The sequence below is a fragment of the Hyperoodon ampullatus genome (assembly GCF_949752795.1).
Source record: "Hyperoodon ampullatus genome assembly, chromosome: 7".
Lineage (NCBI taxonomy): Eukaryota > Metazoa > Chordata > Mammalia > Artiodactyla > Ziphiidae > Hyperoodon > Hyperoodon ampullatus.
The window spans coordinates 90,784,116-90,804,907 of record NC_136920.1 but is presented as its reverse complement, the minus strand read 5'-3'; the positions used below and the strand labels follow the sequence as shown (position 1 = coordinate 90,804,907).

Genomic DNA, 20,792 nt, shown 5'->3' with positions numbered 1-20,792 from the left:
ATGCCGTGTTATTTAGAGAATCATCTCTTGCTCCTAGCACAGATACTCCCAGTACTGGAACTGCAGACACTCTCTGCTCAGAGCCAGCTGCCTGAAACCACTGTGTCTGCACTCTGCCCATCCTGGGATTCCATCCTGACAGCTCTGTATACCCACACTTAGTAACACCATGTCACATATACAGCTGCAGAGCACATAGATGCTTCCAGGCACCCCACTGCCTCCACAGGGGCCCCACCCTAAGGGTTTGGGCCCAATGCATCCCTTGGATCTGATGGTCAAGTTCATAGCTGTAGGCTTCCCACTGTTGCTGATGTTGGCATTTTCCCAAGTGTTCTCCTTACTGCCACGGTCCACTTTTGAATTGTAGCCCATAGTTTGAAAAATCCTAGTCTGAAGCATGCATGTCCTTTGGAGACCAAAAGAGAAAAGACAAAAAATGTTAAAAAGTTATTATTATATTATCACCTCCATAATTATTATCAGCGCCATAATTTTTCAATCAAAAACCTAGAAACAAGCTATTTTATCTTCAGGTTAGTTTTTATTATCTTGGGAAATAAAATTTCTAATTATTTAGAAAGAATGATTTCTAATTCTTACTTTTGGGGCACAATATTTTTTCAGGGCTTAGAAGTCTCAAAAGTTCTTAGGCAAGACAGTTATCATCTCTGAACTGTCTTTCACTCCTTATCCCCAAAAGCTATTGATTACATATTGTTCATGCCTAACACTTCCTGGTACATAGTATGTGCTAAATAAATGTTGCTTGTATTTCTTCTCTACCTTTCTTCCCACCTCTTATAAACTCTGTCTAAATCATTATTACTTGTACTGTTTGGGCTCTTGATTTATTCAGCCACTACACAATCCCTGTTAAAGAGAACATGGAAGAGCTGGGAGATCTGACCCTTTTTTTTTCTCTTGATGCTATCTGTTTCTAAATTATTCATGGAGGGAGCCTCAAACTCAGCATTGCCTGTTTCTTCATCATAAAATGGGGAAAAGCATCAGTGTCTCTAATTTTTCTTGGGGAACGATGATGGGAAAACCAAAGCCAAGAGCATTCCCATTGTATTCACTCCTTTCCTCCAAGATCATTCCCAACATATACCGCTCCTCTACATCTAAGCTCAAAGTTGAGGCAATAAATCCTCTAAAAGATGTCACCTATCCCAGGAAGTGGATATCAACATCACCCTGCAGGAGGACTGATACCAAAATGCGGGTTAGCAGACACAGCCAGCTGCTGGCCTGTCTCGGTCCAGTAGCCATTTGGAAAGAGAACTCCCAGACTAGAAGCCTGAGTCAGTGTATTTAGCTGGCCCCAGGCAAACAGAAGAGTGAATGCTGTCCCCTTTCCTACCATGGCACAGCAAGGGCCAACCAGAAGACTTGGGCACAGAAGATGGACAGTGCCTGCCAAATGCAAAAATCTGGAAAGAGGCTAAGAAGTAGCCCCCAGAGAATTCCTTGTGTCTCAGTTCTCATCCTTTATTGCAGCAGAGGGCTGCCTGAACAGTATTCCTGTTCCAGGGCTTCCTATGGGGGCCTCTTTCCCAGTAACTTCAGTAACCAGTAGGGTGCCTTTGTGGTCAGCCCATGTGGGAACTGCCCAGCTCACCACAAACACGAGACTGGCCAAGACAAGATGACAAGTCCCATTTTCCTGGGTTAGATTCACAGCCCACCTCTAGATACCTTCTGCTGCTTGAGACAACAATGGCAGCATCATATTCTCTGTTTCATCTGAGTTTCTTTTATTCATGTTATAATCCTTCTTCAAATGCTGGGTGATCCTTGGCTGTTCTCTTGAAACTAAGAATATCCTAAATGTCCTAAGGACACTCAGTTGGTTTGGGCCATACTTGGAAACTAGAGGACTTCACTCTTCAGTGGGTCATGTGGCTATTTTATTGGAGAAACCTTAACTTCAATATCTATAGGTCTTTCCTCATAGGCTGGTCAGTTTCACCAGAAAGGAGACCCCAGTCTCCTAATTTAAGAGTGGAGAGAGAGTGGCCTTAATAACAATGCTGCCCACATTCAGAGAGTTTGGTGATTAAGTCCAAAAATTTCACCCCTGTCTTTTCAGTTCAGTCCCCTGCCCATGGCTGTGCCTGGTGTCCAGGGTCCAGGGTACCCCTGGTTCAAACTCTCCAAAGAGTAAACCTTAAGATTTCTGCCAGGCCAGGGCAGGACAGGAAAATTGCAAAACTGTACCTGTGACAGGGGAGGGGAATAAGAAAGAAAAAGCATGTATTATGTCAACAATTATTCTGACGTATTAATATAAGTAGTGTCAACTAAAAAAATGTTCACAACCTAAAAGTTGAGAGTTATGTTTTATTCGGAGGACACGCTGAGGACTTCAAGCCCAGGAGGCAGCATCTCAAGTAAGCCTGAGAAAACTGCTCTGAGGAGGCAAAGGGGGAGCAGGATATATAGGGGTTTGGCAACAAAGGGCAGGTAGTAGGAACAAAAGATTATTGTTAGTAAAAGAAAACTAGATATCTCAAGTTAAGGAATTTAGCCCTTGTCTATGTATGGGAAGATGCAAGAGTCTGGGCTCACCGGAATCATTCCTTTGATGTGCACCTCAGCTATCTGGGACCAGTATCCTGTGCTTTCATATCCTGAGTTTCCTCAGGGCTCACCGTGGGGAGTGGCTGCAGTCTGACGGCTGCTAGATGGCAGGTATTCTTTTCCTTCCTGAGTTCCCTCAGGGCTCACCAGCTCACCGGTGGTGGCTGCATCACTGTTGACTATGACATCCTTTGTTTACTGATATGGCAGGCAATATTTTATTTCTCAGTAGCAAGTTGCTTAAAGGCTCTAAACTCCAGTTACCTCATCTGTTAAATGGGTTAATAAAACCTACCTTCACCATTGTGCAGCTCAGGAAGTGGGCCTCTTTTTTATCCCTATACAGTGTATAGATTTTCAAGAACAAATTTCACTAAATTGTATGTGGGATATGAAGCCTCACATTTCCTTTTGAAAGGAAGAAAATGGCGGTAGGGGGTGAGGAGTTTCTAGCACTGTGCAAAATGCTTTTCATAAATTATGTACATTAACATTAGTAGCAGCCTTGTGAGACTAGTATTATTTCTATTTTACAGGTAACTAAACAGGGTTTAATGAAGGGAAATAATTGGCTCAAATACACTTGGTTAGTAAAAGATAGAGCAGAGCTGCAAACCCATGCCTGCCGTATCTCAGGTTATGCTCACACCAGTGCACCGTGCTACAGTATAACCAAACGTTTACATTATAACTCTGATTAGAAATTTGTAGTTACAAATTAGGTGGGCTTCAGGTAAGAATCAATTCTTTAATTCTCAGAAAAATTGAAGCCATATACCAGTATCGTTCAGTGCAAAGTATATGGGATGTTTGGCTAGTTGGAGCTGGTTCAAACTCTAGCTCCTTCATTTACTTCGAGAACAAAAATGAACTCTGCAAGGTAGTAGGATTTCTTTTGCAGGTTAAAGGCATTGGCAGTGCTGGTCTCGCAAGGGAGAAGTCGATACTCAAACAAAAGCCAACTCTGAGAAAGATAGTCCTAAGTGTGGTGAGGAAGGGGAAGTCAGTCTCCACTATGTCTGAACATTAAGACATAGGCATTATGCACATGACACTTTAAATACTGAGGGTGGAAGGTGGCTTCTTCCACAGGAGATGGAATGAGACTAACCCCTGGGGGGCACACACTGAAGATGAGTAACGTGTAAGACACATTCTTCACAAAAGTATTTGTGTGTGTGTATACATATATATGTACATTTTTTTCTTATGTATTAATATATATTATACAGACAAAAAAGAATCTTAAGTGTCACTGAATTTTTCCATATGATAGATCTATATACATACAATGCAGGTACTCCCTAGCCTTCAGGACAACCATTTTGGAAGTCTCATTTGAAAGTCAATGGCCTAGGACTTCCCTGGTCGTCCAGTGGGTAAGACTCCACACTCTCAATGCAGGGGACCCAGGTTCAATCCCTAGTCGGGGAACTAGATTCTGCATGCATGCTGCAGCAAAGAGTCCCCATGCTGCAACTAAAAAAGAAAAGATCCCGCATGCTGCAACAAAGATCCTTCATGCTGCCAACTAAGACCCGGCAATGCCAAAAATGAAAAAATAAATATTAAAAAAGTAAATGAAGTATAAAAAAAGAATATTTGAAAGTCAATGGCCTGGCCTTTATGCAGCCCTTTTTCCAGGGACAGCCTGTGAGTCCTGCATGCTGGGCAGTGTTGTTGGCCTCAGGTAGAAGACCTAAGGGCAAGAGGAGAAGGAATCTCCAGTGAAGAGTCTGGGTCACTTGGTGCAATAACTTCTCTGTACTCAGAGAATCTCCTTCCAGTTTCAATTTTGAATGTTCTAAGGTTAACTTTTAGAAGAATAGCATTCTCTTTTAGCATGAAGACTCTTCTACTCAGCGTGTTTTTCATTCTCCTGTGAGTTTCAGCAAACGTAAAGCAATAACCAAGCAAAGACGTGAGACAAAAGTAATCATCTTGGTTCCTTAGGGTATAAAATAAAACTCCTGTCTTTCATATTGTAATTTATTGTCTATCACTCCATTCATTTATAAAATCTAAAAATATGTATAGGCAACTGTTTTTGGCTATATTACTGTTTGAAATTCAAAAACAGTCCTTCCAGTTCAGCATGCATTAAAATGCTGGATTTTTTTTTTTTTAAAAGCACAATTTTGGTGCCTGACTTAGCTCTCAGGAAAGTAAAGAAGTTCCTGGGAGGGGCAGAAAAGATAAGAAGATGGGAATAAAATGAAGTAGGTGAGCTTGCTCTTACCCTGGGGGAAATTGGCCTTCCCTACAGAAGGGGAGAAGCACATCATATGCTCAGCTTGGTCTCCCAGTCCTAGCAGTTAGGAGCATTCCTCCCCCTTGAGGAAGAATGAGGAAGGAAATTCCTCCCACTCTTTATCCTCCTGGGGCATGGAAAGATAGGTACCCAATGAGACCAAAGAAGATCTGCCCAGTCACAGGAATTATTTGCACAAAGCCACATTTCCTTTCACGGATAAGCATATAAATACGTGTACCACATATGCACATAATGACATGCTAAATACTTGCTTCCAAAGTTCCATAAATATAAATCAAATATCTTTAATACGAAACACTTTTAAAGTCAAAGAAGTATCTAAAAAAAAGTTAAAAACACAAATTCTCATGCATTATTTCACCCTCATATTTTCTGTTTTCCTGTATTAATTAATACTGTGCCATGATCTGGGAGCCCAGGATATTCAGGTACAGTTTTTTGATAAAGGAATAAAATTTTTCTGAACAATTATCATAACTGTGCAAGGGCAATTCAGAGAGACATTAGCTCTAATTGGGGCTGTTATTTAAGGAGCCTGCTCTCCCACAGCATAAATAACTTCAAGAAGAGAAAGGGTAGAGACCCTGCTTTGAAGATACTCACCAGCACTTCCTACTTAGGATGACATTCTTGAATTCAGAGCGTGCACAAGGCCCTCTGCCATTTGTGTGGGCAGGTAGGGGAAAGAGATATGTAACTGCCGACTGTATCCCTGTTTCACCTTGTGCCTCTACCCTACAGCCTGGTGAGGTAGGTAAGTATACCAGCGCTGGCCAGATGAGGGCTTAGAAAACCTCTGATCATCTGGTTCGCCAACTAGGTGCTTAAGGCCCATAAACCAGAGCAAAGCCATATAGTTTACAAGATTGTAGGTAGGAGGTAGGAAAACCACAGGGATAATGCAGGAGCTGGTACCCCCTGTAGGCCTGAAGTGGCAAGGAGAGCAAGCTGTGTGGGGAGGGCAGCTCTACCTGAGCGTGACTCTTGTGGCTGCAGCCCACAACACTCCCACGGGGGAAGGCCTGAGGAATAAGTACCCTGTGCTCACTCTCCCTTTCCCCGCATTGCTTGCTGCAGAGGATAAAAGAGTCTGCTAATGCAGTCGATATCGGTCAGACTCCCTGAGGACAGCGCAGGATGGACAAGTGTGAAGAATGGATTTGGATGGAGCAAAAGGAGGATAATCAGCATAGTCATAAGCACAGCCCTAAAAATGAGACCCAAATGGATAGAAAGAATAACATGATAGAATGTAGGCTACCCAGATATCTTGGGCGTATCAAACAGGAAGCTGGGAGCAGCAAGAAGACATCCACGTTCTCCAGGGGAGTGAGGTATGTTGAAAACTGCCAGGTTTTGTCAGAATTGGAATACGGCCAGCATAAGTGAGAAGGAATCAGTGGTTCCAGAGCTAAATGCCTTGGGCAAAGCAAACTTAGCAGAAACCAAGATACTTACCACTAACAGCAAAACAGGCCTGTTGCGTTCCATTACAGAAGGGAGCAGTTGATTCCACAACCAAAACCTCACCCAACATAAGAACCTTGGAACATAGAGAAGTACATCAGAAAGAGGAAAAGCTCAAGAGACAAATGGACAATTCAGTTGTGATGTGTTTTTAGTTTTCTTTTCTTTTTTTTTTTCACTAATGTGACAGCAGTAACATAAAGACGTGTCTGTCTGTTGGGGAGTATACTACATACTGTCAGTGCTTCACCCATATCCCTCAGATCCCTTTATCAAATTTTTATGCATGCCAGCTTCAAATAAGCTTTCACAAAATTCCAACACCTGTCCCTGCTTCTCTTTGCCAGAAAGCTTGGCTCGGGATGCTGGAGACTGGTTTGCCTACTCAGGAGAGACAGAAGTTCTGAGAATGTGCATTCCTTTGAAGGCAACCCAGAATGAATGATTGATTAGTGTGAAAGCATAAATACTCCAGCTCCCTAAGTGTTACTGAAGACAGCTCCAAGATGTAAGGTAAACTGAAAGATCACGGCAGTGAGCGCTGACAAAAACATTTAAGTAGAATCTGTGCTTCTTACAAAACACCGCCCTAAACGAGGCTAAATTTCTGACAGTGTGCATTGCATATCATACTTAGACCTGAGTCACTTGATCTAGGAAAAGACCCTTCTCATCCAGAGTTAGAGGAGGCTGAGGGACAGCCTGTACCCAGACAAACCAGCAAGAACAGAGAGCAATTGCTCTGGGAAAAGTGCACCATTCACCTCTGTTGTAAAATGCTGTCTTTTCTTTTCAAGTGTGTATAAAACCATAGGTCTGGAAATCAGACATGGCCTTTTAAAAAATAATCTTCTCAATCTCCTGGAGTCTTCTTTTTTTGCCTCCACTAAATAGTTATTAAGCATCTATTCTATGCCAGTTACTCTCCTCAGCAGCGTTGAGATAACCAGACAGACACCACAGACACTGCCCTCACTGAATTTATCTTGTTTGAGGATCAGCCATGCATAAATAGGCAACTGCTTTATGTGCAGTAAATGTTCTAATAGGTTAAGTGAAGGGTGCTGTGGGAGCACATACAGAGACACCTAGTCTTAATGGGAAAAGGAAGAAATGGGTATTTATGTTACAAATCTCTAAAAAATTTATTATAACTGACAAAGTGTCTTATGTGCTTCACAAAGTCCTATATTCCTGTCCTCCAATTTGAAGGATGCCAAAACTGTGGTAAAATTGAGATGAAGTCTTAGTGGATAACGTTTATGTATCCAGAGAGAAAAACAAGAAGAAAAGATAGATGTACAATGCCCTTGCACTGTCATCCTAGTAAGAGAGGCAAGTAAAGAGAAGAAAATAATGTAAACTATGCTTAAATAATCGGGGTGATTACTTTTTATGAGCTATCATATAGCCTTACTAGTACAATGTGTCTGGCAAAGAGTAGACATTTCATAAAGGTATTAATCTATTGTTGGGAGTTTAAATTGGAATGAATTCACTGGGAAAGAAATATCAAATTCAAAACATCATGCCGTTTGATGCTACAGTTTCCTGTGGAGAATCTATCCTAAGGAAATCGCCATAAATCTAGCCAGAGATTTTTTACACAAAGGTGATAGTCACAGTATTATTTATACTAATAAAACATCGGAGGATTTGAAACAGGGCAAAAATGTTATAAAGTATGATACAGTCATATGATGAAATCATATGTAGCAAAACTATAAAGAATAATAATGAAAAACTCATAACAATAACACATGGAAACATTTTGTAACATAAAATATAAAGTATAATCCTACTGAAAGAAAATGCTTCAAAATGAGAACCTTTCCTGATCTTTGCTTAGTAGTCGTAAGGGTAAATTTCTTTCTTAACAATTTTCTTACTTTCCAAATTCCGAAAAAAGTTTGTATTACTTCAAGACTCAGAAAAGAAAATGATCATAACTGTTATTTTTTTATTAATAGACTTTTTAAAAACAGTTTTAGGCTTACAGAAAATTGAACAGATAGTTCAGAGAGATTCCATATACCCCTTCTTCCTCATTCACAGTTTTCTTTATTAATACCTTGCCATTAGTGAGGTGTACACTTATTACAGTATATGGGCCAACACTAATACACTATTATTAAGTAAAGTCCATAATTTACATTAGGTTTCATTCTTTCTGTTGTACGGTTCTCTGGGCTTTGATAAATGCATAGTGTCATGTATCTACCATTACAGTATCATCAGAGTAGTTTCACTGCCCTAAGATTATTCTGTGCTCCACCCAGTCATCCCTCTCTCCTTCCCGCATGGCAACCACTGATCTTTTTGCTGTTTCTATAGTTTTTCCTTTTCCAGAATGATTTCCCATTGGAGTCATTCAATATGTAACCTGTTCACATTGGCTTCTTTCACCAAGCAATATGCATTAAAGGTCCCGCAATGTCTTTTCATGACTTGATAGTTCATTTCTTTTTATAACCACATAATATCCATTGTATGGATGTACCGTTGTTTGTTTATGCATTTGTCTTTTGAAGGACATCTTGGTTGATTCCTTCAACCCAAGGGTTTTTTTTTGCAATTATGAATATAGCTACTATAAACATTCTTATGCAGGATTTTATGTAGACATAAATTTCCAACTCATTTGGGTAAATAACTAAAGTGTGATTACTGAATCAAATGGAAAGATTGCCAAAGTAGCTGTACCATTTTGCACTCCCACTAGCAATGAATGAGAGTTCTTCTAGGTCCCCATCCTCACTAGCATATGGTATTGTCAGCTTTTTTTGGATTTTAGCCATTCTAATAGGTGTGTAGTAGTATCTTGGTGTCATTTTAATTTGCTATTCCTTAATGATGTATAATGTTGAACAACTTTTCAAACGGTTGTTTTCCATCTGTATATCTTCTTGGGTGAGGTGTCTGTTCAGAATTTTGCCCATTTTTAAAAATCGGATTGTTTGTTTTCTTATTGTTGACTTTTAAGATTTCTTTGTATATTTTGTGTATAAGTACTTTATTAGATGTGTGGTTTGCAAATATTTTTCTTAGTCTGTGACTTGTCTGGGTTTTTTTTTAAAGTATCTTTTGAAAAGCAGTTTTTAATTTTAATGAAATCCAGTGTATCAATTTTTTCTTTCATAGATTGTGCTTTTGGTGTTTTATCTAAAAGCTCTTTGACTAAACCTAAGGCCACTTAGAATTTCTCTGTATTATCTTCTATAACAAGATGTACAGTTTTGCATTTCACATTTAGGTCTGTGGTCCATTTTGAGTTAATTTTTGTGAGAGGTGTAAGGTCCGTGTCTAGATTCAATTATTTTCATGTGGATGTGAATACCATTTGTTGAAAAGAATGCTTTCACCATTGAATTGCCTTTTGTCAAAAAGAGCCATTGACTATATTTGTGTAGATCTATTTCTGGGCTCTCTAGTGTGTTCCATTGATCTATTTGTCTATACTTTCGCCAGTAGCATTCTGTCTTAAGTATTATAGCTTTATAGTAAGTCCTGAAGTTGGGTAAGGTCAGTCTTCTGACTTCCCTCTTCTTCTTCAGTATTGTGTTTGCTATTCTGAGTCTTTTCCCTTTCCATACAAACTTTAGAATCAGCTTGTTGATATCCACAAAAGAAGTTGCTGGGATGTGGGTTGTGATTGTATTGAATCTATAGATCAACTTGGGAAGAGTTGACATCTTAATGATGTTTAGTCTTCCTATACATGAAGATAGTATATCTCCATTTATTTACATCTTCTTTCTGATTTCAAAATCAGAGTTTTGTATTTTTCCTTATGGAGATCTTATACATATTTTATTAGATTTATTCCTAGGCACTTTTTTGCTTTGATGCTAATGTAAATGATATTGTGTTTTTAATTTTAAGTCACAATGGTTCATTACTGGTATATATGAAATCAATTTACTTTTGTATCTTAACCTTGTATCCTGCAACCTTGTTATAATTGCTATATAGTTCCAGGAGTTTTTAATGTCAGTACACTGGTATTTTCTACATGGACAATCATGTCAGCCACAAACAAAGAGTTTCGTTTCTTCCTTACCAATCTGTATACCTTTTTTTTTTCTTGTCTTATTGCATAGCTAGGACTTCCAGCATGATGTTGAATAGAATTGGTGAGAAGAGAAATCTTTGCTTTGTTCCAATCTTAGGGGGAAAGCATTTACTTTCTCACCATTAAATATTATGTTAGCTGTAGGTTTTTTGTAGAGGTTCTTCATCAAGTTGAGGAAGTTTTCCTTTATCCCTAGTTTGCTGGGCATTTTTATCATGAATTGGTGTAGGATTTTTTTTTTTTTTTTTTTTTTTTTTTTTGCGGTACGTGGGCCTCTCACTGCTGCGGCCCCTCCCGCTGCAGAGCACAGGCTCCGGACACGCAGGCTCAGCGGCCATGGCTCACGGGCCCAGCCACTCCGCGGCACGTGGGATCCTCCCAAACCGGGGCACGAACCCATGTCCCCTGCATCGGCAGGCGGACTCCCAACCACTGTGCCACCAGGGAAACCCTTGGTGTAGGATTTTGTCAAATGCTTTTTGTGCATCTATTGATGAGATCATATGATTTTTCTTCTTTATCCTGTTGATGTGGTGGATTACATCATTTGATTTTTGAATGTTGATCATTCTTGTATATCTTAAATAAATACAACTTGGTCATGGTAATTTTTATTTTTACACATTGTTGGATTCAAGTTACTAACATTTTGTTGAGGAGTTTTGCATTTATAATAAAGAGAGATTGATCTGTAGGTTTCCTTTCTCATAATGTTTTTGTCTGGTTTTTGTGTTAGGGAAATGCTGGCCTCATAGAAAGAGTTGCAAAGTGTTTTCTCTTCATCTATTTTCTGGGAGATAGAATTCACCAGTGAAACCATTTGGGCCTGATAATTTCTGTTTTTGAAGGTTATTAATTGTTGATTCAATTTCCTTAATAGATAAAGCCCTATTCAGGTTATCTGTTACTCTGTGTGTGAATTTTGGCAGATTGTGTCTTTTAAGGAATTGGTCTATTTCATCCAAGTTATAAAATTTGCAGGCATAGAGTTCATGGGATTAATAGTTGGCCCCTCTTTTATTTCTGTTATTAGTGATTCTTGTCTTCTCTGTTTTCTTCTTGGTGAAACTGGCTAAAGGCTTATCAATTTTATTGATCTTTTCAAAGAACCAACTTTTAGTTTTGTTGATTTTCTCTAATGTTCCTCTGTTTTCAACTTCACTGACTTCTCTAATTTCTTTTCTTTTCTTTTTTTTTTTTTTTTTGAGCCACACTGCATGGCTTGTTAGTTCCCTGACTAGGGATTGAACCCAGGCCCTCGGCAGTGACAGCGCAGAGTCCTAACCACTGGACTGCCAGGGAATTCCCTGACTTCTCTAATTTTTATTATTTCCTTTCTTCTGTTTGCTGTAGATTTGTATTGCTTTTCTTTTTCCTAGTTTCCTAAGATGGAAGCTTGGATTACTGATTTTGGATCTTTCTTCTTTTATGATATATGCATTCACTACTATAAATTTCCTTCTTTGCATTGCTTTTACTGCATCCCACAAATTTTAATAAGTTATATTATCATTTTTATTTAATTAAAAATATTTTTTAATTTTTCTTGAGACTTCTTTGACTCATGTGCTGTTTAGAAGTGTGTTGTTTAATCTCAAAATATTTATGAATGTTTCTCCTAGTTTTGTATTGTTGATTTCTGTTGAATTCCATTGTGGTCTGAGAGCATATTTTGTGTGATTTCTATTTTTTTAAATTTGCTCAGATGTGTTTCATGGTCCAGAATGTGGTCTGTCTTGGTGAATGTTGCATATGAGCTTGAGAAGAATGTGTATTCTGCTGTTGTTGGATGAAGTATTCTAGAAATGTCAGTTAGATCAAGTTGATTGATAGTGTTGTTCAGTATGACTATATTTTACTGATTTTCTGGCTTCTGCATCTGTCAGTTACTGATAGAGGGGTGCTGAAGTCTCTGGCTATAATAGTGGATTCATCTATTTCTCCAACCAGTTACATCAGTTTTTGCCTCACATTTTTTGGTGCTTTGTTTTCTGGTATGTACACTTAAGAATTCTTATGTCTTCTTGGAGAATTGACCCCTTTATTATTATATCCTTCTTTATCCTTGATAATTTTCCTTGTTCAGAAATCTGATGTGTCTTCAATTAATATAGATAAGCTGGCTTTCTTTTGATTAGTGTTAGCATGGTATATCTTTCTCCATCCCTTTACTTTTAATCTGTGTCTTTATATTTAAAGTGGGTTGTTTATAGACTGCATATCACTGGGTCTTTTATTTTACCTATTCTGTCAGTCTCTTTCTTTTAATTGGTGCATTTAGACTATTCATATTTAAAGTAATTATTGATATAGTTGAATTCATGCCTGCAATATTTGAATGTTTTCTATTTGCTGCACTTGTTCTTTTTTACTTTCCATTATCATTCTACCTTCTCTAGTTTTAATTGAACTTTATATTATTCCATTTTCTCCTCTCTTAGCATATCAATTATACTTCTTTTTCTATTTTTGATGATTGCCCCAGAATTTGAATTGTACCTTTATAACTAATCTAAGTTTACTTTCAAATAACACTATATCACTTCATGGGTATAGAAGGTACCTTATAACAGAGTATTCCCAATTCCTCTTTCTCATCCATTATGACATTGCTGTCATTCATTTCACCTATCCATAACCATGGTTACCTCATTACCCATTACAGTGGTGCTATTATCATTTGAACAAATATTTGTCTATTAGATCAGCTAAGAATTAAAAATTAAAAGTTTTATTTTACCTATATTTATTCCTCCTCTAAAGCTCATCCTTTTTTATGTAGATCTCAGTTTCTGACATATTTTCTTCTCTAAAGAACTCCTTTAACATTCTTGCAAGGCAGGTCTACTGGCAACAAATTCAGTTTTTGTTTTTCTGAGAAGGATAATTTTACTGAATAAAAAATCTAGATTGGTGGGATTTTTTTCTTTCAATACTTAAATACATCACTCCGCTCTCCTCTTGCGTGGTTTCTAAAGAGAAGTATTTTGTACTTCTTATCCATGTATCTATATAGGTAAGGTAGGTATTTTTCCTCTGGCTTCTTTCAAGGTTTTCTCTTTGTCTAGTTTTCTGCCATTTGAATGTAATATGGCTAAGTATAGATTTTTTGGTATTTATCATGCTTGGTTTCACTGAGTTCCTACATCTGTAGTTTCATGTCTGTAATTAATTTTAGAAAATTCTCAGCTGTTATTTCAATTTTTTCTTTGGTTCCTTTTTTCTTTTCTGGTATTCTCATTATGTATATGTTATACCTTTTATAATTGTCCCATGGTTATTGGATATTCTGCTCCATATTTTTCATTCTTTTTTTCTCTTTACATTTCAGTTTGGGAAATTTCTATTGACATTTCTTCAAGATCACTGATTCTTTCCTCTACCATGCCCAGTCTGTTAGTGAGCCCATCAAAGACATTTTTCATTTTTGTCAAAGTGTTTTGATTTCTAACATTTCCCTTTGATTCTTTCTTAGAGTTTCCATCTCTCTGCTTACATTACCCACTGTTCTTGCTTATTTTTAGAATCTTTAGCACATTAAACATAATTTTTAAAAATTCCTTGTCTGAGAATTCTGACATCTCTGCTATACCCGAGTCTGGTACTTTTGGTTGCTTTGTCTCATCAGACTTTGTTTTATATTGCCCTTCAGTGTATCTTGCTATTTTTTTGTCAAAAGACAGGCATGATGTTTTGGGTAATAGGAACTGAGGTAAATAGGATTTTAGTGTGAGGTTTTATGTTTATCTGGCTAGGATTTATGCTGTGTTTACTGTTTGCTATAGCTGTAGGTGTCTGAGGCTTCAGTTTTCCCTAGTGTCATTTTTTTCTCCCCTTTTGTCTTTTGATTTCCCTAGAAACTCTTTCTCAATTAGAGCCTGAGTCTTGTAGTTCTTTCAGCTCTATAGTCTGTTATAAAGAAGACTTGTTGGGACAGGAAGACTAAAGGGAACAGGAGGATCAGGAGTTGGGTATTTCCCACCTTCAACATAGTTTAGGTTCTGGTAAAGTAGTTTCCCTTAAGGGCAGGCAGAGAACAGAAAGCCCTGAGTGTGTTTTAAAATGGTTACTCCACCCCCACCCCCACCCAAAGCTGGAGGAGATTTTCCCTGAGAACCTGGTGGTGTTCCTGGAGGTAAAATGCACAAAAGTGTTGGTGCTTCACTAAGACTGAGTCCCCAAGAGCTTTTACATTTCGAGATAGTCCATAATCACCCTCCAGCAATTCATCAGTTACTGTTTGAGTGTTACTACCAATACATGTATACCAGCTCCAGCAGCTTCTGCTCTAAGTAAACTGTGATTCTGTATTCTCAACTCTCTCTCCAGTTTTCTGGGAGTCAGTTTGTCCTGTGACCCCAATTCTCTTTTGGATCTAAGAAGAGTTGTTAACTTTTCAGTTTGTTCAGATTTTTTCTTATTGTGAGAATGACTATGATAGCTTCCAAGCTCTTTACCTCTTGGAACTGAAACCAACCTTTTTTTTTTTTTTAAATAGATAAATGAGCGAATATATAAAAGTTTGTTGAATTGAAAGTGCTTGCCATTCTAGCACTTTACGTATTCAATGGCTCTGCCCCGACTACAGCAACAAGCAAAGGTACAGTTAGTCAAACCATGGGGTAGGGACAGAAAATCAAGAGAATTTAAAATGTTACCAGAACTGAAGCTACCATGAGTTTGCTATGTTGCCTCTTCTTTTCTCTCTTTCCTACTCACACCCTGTCCCTTGTCTCTTCTGTATTTGATTCCTCTTCTTCTTGCCCAGCAATGTCCTCTGCTCACTCCCTCTTTAAACCATTTCTGTTTTTTAACACATTTATTTATTTATTTATTTATTTATTTATTTATTTATTTATTTATTTTAGGCTGTGTTGAGTCTTCGTTGCTGCTTGCAGCCTTTCTCTAGTTGTGGCGAGTGGGGGCAACTCTTTGTTGCAGTGCGCGGGCTTCTCATTGCAGTGGCTTCTCTTGTTGCAGAGCTCTAGGCGTGTGGGCTTCAGTAGTTGTGGCACGTGGGCTCTACAGCACAGGCTCAGTAGTTGTGGCGCATGGGCTTAGTTGCTCCGCGGCATGTGGAATCTTCCTGGACCAGGGCTCAAACCTGTGTCCCCTGCGTTGGCAAGTGGATTCTTAACCACTGCACCACCAGGGAAGTCCCTAAACCATTTCTATTGGAAGATACACCTTTAAGTGCCCTTTTATAGAATTTTAAAACAAAAAAGCGGTCTCTAAAGATATATAGATAAATATGTAAATAAATATAAATAGATATAGAGATATGCTTGTATATGCCTATACCATTTCTAGGATTAGTTACATCTAAGGCAACAACAGAGACATGGAAGAACTAAAGGGAAAGAAAAGCTTATTTTTACTATATACTTTTTTGTACTGTTTAATTTTTTACTATGTATATGTATGCTTTTGAAAAAAATATTACATTTAAATGGAAGTTAATCACCCACTCTTAATCGTTGCTATCTAAAAACAAACAAACAAGCTACAGCAAACATCATATTCAGGAGCAAAAACCTGAATGCTTTTACCCTAAGGTCATAAACAAGACAGAGATATCCATTATTTTTACCTCTACTCATCATTGTATTGGATGTCTTTGTGCAATGAGGAAAATAAAAGATCATTAAGAAAATTAATCCTGCCTTTATTTGCAGATGGCATGATTGTGTATATAGAAATACAAAAAGAAAAAGGAAAAGATTTCCTATTTCCTCTTTTGTTAAAGTAATAATTAGAATTAATAAACAAAAGTAGCAAGGTTACTGGGTACAAAATCAATATGTAAGAATCAATTGTATTTTAAATACTAGTAAAAAGTGATTGAAAATTAAATTTTAATAATCCATTTAAAGTAGCAAAAGATATCAAATTCCTAGGGATAAATATAATGTCAGCTTCAAAACAAGACAAGAATGTCTTTTCTTAACACTTCCAGGGAACACTGTACTGGTAGGATATACCACCTTGGCTCCAACCCTAATTCTCTCCATCTAGTCCCATAAAAACATTGTCACATGATCATCAAATAGATCCATATAAAGCCAATACAATTTAAAGCGGAGAGATGGCCTTCTCCATAAATGATCCTAAAGCAATTTAATATCTTGAAAAAATACATGTATTCATGATATATAATATCATGAAAAAATAAACTTATTCCCTCATTCCATACATGATAACTAATTTAAAATTGATAAAATATATAAATATTAAAGGACAAATAATAAAGCTTTTAAAAGAAAACATAGGAATACATTTGTAATTTTGTAATAAACAAAGATTAAACAGGACACAGCATTAACAGTATGATAAATTGAACTTCATTAAAATGAAAAGATCTATTACTATAAAACATTGCTAAGAATAGCCATGTGAATGGCCAAGCCAGAGGCTGAGCAAATGTATATGTCTGAAAAACAACTCATATCCAGAATATGCTTTCTTAAAGCTCAAATTAATAATAATTTAAAAAGACTAGCACACTATTTTTAAGTGGACAAAAGACTTGAACTGGCACTTCACAAAGGTGATGTTTAAATTCTAAAGAATATAGTAAGAAGTGCTCAAAATCATTATTTATTAGGGAAATGTAAAAAAAGACTAAAGTGATAGTGCACTACCACCCAAAAGAGTAGGTAAGATGAAAAGGACTGAAAATAACAAATGTTCAGAAGAAAGATGAGCATCCTTACCTGGAAACTACTGGGAGTGCAAATCAATTTAAATATTTTGGAAGACAGTTTATTAGTATTTAAGAATCCTAGAAGTATGCCTATCCTGTGGCCCAGTAATACACATCTAGCTATAGAACCAAGATAAATAAGTGTAAATTTCAAAAAAAAAAAAAAAAAAAAGCTACATGCTCAAGAATGTTCTTAGCAGTTTTTTTGTTTTTTTTGTTTTTTTTTTGCGGTACGTGGGCCTCTCACTGTTGTGGCCTCTCCCGTTGCAGAGCACAGGCTCTGGACGCGCAGGCTCAGCGGCCATGGCTCACGGGCCCAGCTGCTCCGCGGCATGTGGGATCTTCCCGGACCAGGGCACGAACCCGTGTCCCCTGCATCGGCAGGCGGACTCTCAACCACTGCGCCACCAGGGAAGCCCTTCTTAGCAGTTTTATTAATAATATGCAGAAACTGAAAACATGCTAAATGTTTATTAAGAGGATCATTGAAAAATAAATTGCTCTATATTCATACAGTGGAATACTAAACAGCAATAACCAAGAGCAAAATACCTACACATACAACGTTATAGATGAATTTCACACTATACTTTGTATTGAGAGAAAGAAGCCAGAAATTTTTTTAAAAAGTAAATGTAATATTTAACATTTACATGAAGCTCAAGACCGAGCGAAGTGAATCTGTAATGATAAAAGTAAGAATAGTAGGTATTTCCAGAAAGAGAGTGGGTAGTAATACTTACTGGGAAGAGGCAGACAAGAATATTCTGAAACGATAAAAATCGTCTCTACCTTGGTATAGGTGGTGGTTACATAGCCTTATGTATGTGAAAAAATTAATTGAGCACTTAAAATTGGTGCACTTTGCTATATATAGCTTACACTCCAATTTAAATGGAGGTGGGGTGTTTTTTTTTACTTACCAATATTGTACTGATTCTTCATCACCCCCACTGTACCCTCAATCCATAAATATCCTGAATCCAGCTAATTGTCCCTCTGCCGTACAGTCTAAAAGCACAGTCCTCCATTGCACTTTCATTCTTTTTATTACGTCCTCATTGAACAGAACCATGTCAAAGGACAAAACTAAACGTATATCCAAACTTTCCCTTTTTTTCTAATGGAACAGAACTTTTCTAAAAATAGTTCAAAAGTCACAGTATCTTGCAAACAGGTCACATAGTGTTGCTTCTCATAATGTGTTCAGACTAAAAAAAAAAATAATGTTCTTCTGAGTCTTTATATAAAGCTGTATGTACCTCCATTTGCCCAATGCTGTGAATATATGACCTGTCTTGAGGCCACCATCTGTTTCCCTTATGCCCTACTATTAAAAGATCATAGCTATATGCAATGCCTTAAAGTACAACAGCATCTGCCTTCCTAATAACTGGTTGGTTGCTTGGTTGTTACTGCTCTAGTGTCTCCCTTCCACACAAAGCTATCTATTACTCAGTTACATCATTCAGACCCTTGAAGTGAGGCTCCAAGTTCTATAGTATTAGTGTGGAAATAATGAGTGAAGTTCATATCCAACATCTTTAACTCCCTTAAATCTGTATATCTCTCCATTAGAAGGTCTAATAAGTTAGCCTGTGTCCTTAGAGCTCTGTACACCACCTCAGTGGGCACTATACTTGATTCTGTATGGAACTTTATTTCATACCCAAAAATATCGAAACATTTTTTATAATTTTGCCAAGACAAAATCACAAAATTTTTCACCTCCAACATTCTTACAAAAATATTCCAAAAATTAACCATTGAAAAGTTGCATGACATCACTGTAAATAGAATTAGGTTTCTTTAAATGCAAAAATAAAAACCTCTGAAATGAGGGACTTCTCAGGCAGTCCAGTGGCTAAGACTTTGTGCTCCCACTGCAGGGGGCATGAGTTCAACCCCTGGTCAGGGAGCTAAGATCACGCATGCCATGCTGTATGGCCAAAAAGAAAAAAGAAAAAAAAAATCACACACACACACACACACACAAAAACCTTTGAAATGAAATCTTCCAAGGGAAAGATAGATCAAGAAAGCATGGCTAAAGGAAAGCAGAGCACAGTAGATTCAAATTGAAGGGCCTAGATTCCGATCCCAGCTCTGGCACCAGATATATGTGTGTCCATGGGCCACCTCAAAATATTTATGAGTCACCAGTGTGTAATGTGTCATATGAGGGGCTGGATTAAATCATTTCTGAGACCTATTTAAGAGTAACCCTCTATGACTGTGAAAACTGTTTTCATAAAACAAAGAATGATTGGAATAGTTAGGCTGGAGTAAGGAGTAGAGAAATATAATGCTTAAGAGCAAGTTAAAAATTTCCTTTAACTGTAGGAGAACAAGCACTGGCTGGCATTTGTTTCCTTCACTGAAAAAAATTTTTTTTAATTGATAAAGCTTTAGAGCTCCTTTCTCAATCATTCTCAAGAGAAGATTTTTCCGCTCAAGGTTTTCTTCAGGGCAACTTTGACATCCTTATCCCTCAGGCTATAGATTAATGGGTTGAACAGGGGCACAACAGCAGTATAGAATACGGAGGACACTTTCCCATGGCCAAGGGGTAAAATAGAAGGTGGTTTGAGGTACATAAAAGCTCCTAACCCAAAGAAAAGAGAAACCACAATTATATGGGAACTGCAGGTACTAAAGGCTTTGGATCGACCCTCTGTAGAGTTAATGTGGAGAATCCTAGAAAGAATAAAACCGTAAGAGATAAAAATGGCAACAATGGGCACCCCAATGCCAATGGTCACAACAATGAAGACCACCAGTAAATTTTTGTAGGAGCTGTTTCAGGAGAGCTCAATGAGGGGAATGGTGTCACACATAAAGTTATTGACAAGGTTGTCGGCACAGAAGGTCATAAACATTATGTTTCCTATATGGGCCACAGCCCCAAACACTCCCATCCCACAGACCGCCCCCCCCAAAAGAAATAAACAAACCTGAGGAGACATGGTGACCATGTACACCAGTGGTTTACAGATGGCGACATAGCGATCATACGCCATCGCTGACAGGATGTAGGTTTCAGAAAATAAAAGAAACAGAAGAAAAAAAACTGAGTCATACAGCCTGCATAGGAGAAGATGTTCTTCTTTGAGACAAAACCCATCATTTTAGGGATGAGGGTAGTGGAGTAACTAAAATCCATGAAGGACAAGTTGAAGAGGGAAAAGTACATGGGAATATGAAGGTGAGAATTCAGTCTAATCAAGGTTATCAACCCCAGGTTCCCCACCACAGTGACCATGTGGAAACTTAGAAACAGGAAGAAGAGGGGGATCTGGAGTTCTGGTTGGTCTGTTAAGCCTGCGAGGATAAACCCTGTCACAGGGGAGATGTTATCTGCAGCCATTCTCCTCTAGGAGAACCTGTGAGGGGAAAAGAAAAGAGTCACTGAACGAAACAGAGGCAACATATTATGGAAGTTAATGGAAGTTATGGAGGTGAGATGGCGAAGAAAATAAAACGAACATTTACTGAGCACTAACTATGGGATAGGCACAGTTCTACATGCTATGTGGCATTTTGATTATCCCCATATGACAGATGAGGACACTGGACCTAAGTGACTTGCACAAAACCCAGTGCTCCTAAGTTTCAGCAGAAGGTGAATGAATACAGGTAGTCTGGTTCACAGCCTTTGATCTTGTAACCACTCTGCTACAGGACATACC

The 20,792-nt window shown here is 37.9% G+C and overlaps 1 protein-coding gene across 1 annotated transcript in view; it reads right to left on the bottom strand.

Annotated features, from left to right (window-relative positions):
* LOC307055878 (olfactory receptor 8B8-like) overlaps window positions 1-20,470 on the bottom strand; it is a gene marked incomplete at both ends in the record, with an annotated part of 33,429 nt that extends 12,959 nt beyond the window's left edge. Inside the window, 1 exon segment of the mRNA XM_079708160.1 lies at window positions 20,374-20,470. Within this exon segment, the coding sequence (XP_079564286.1) occupies window positions 20,374-20,470 (97 nt within the window).
* Between the last annotated feature and the right edge of the window lie 322 nt (window positions 20,471-20,792).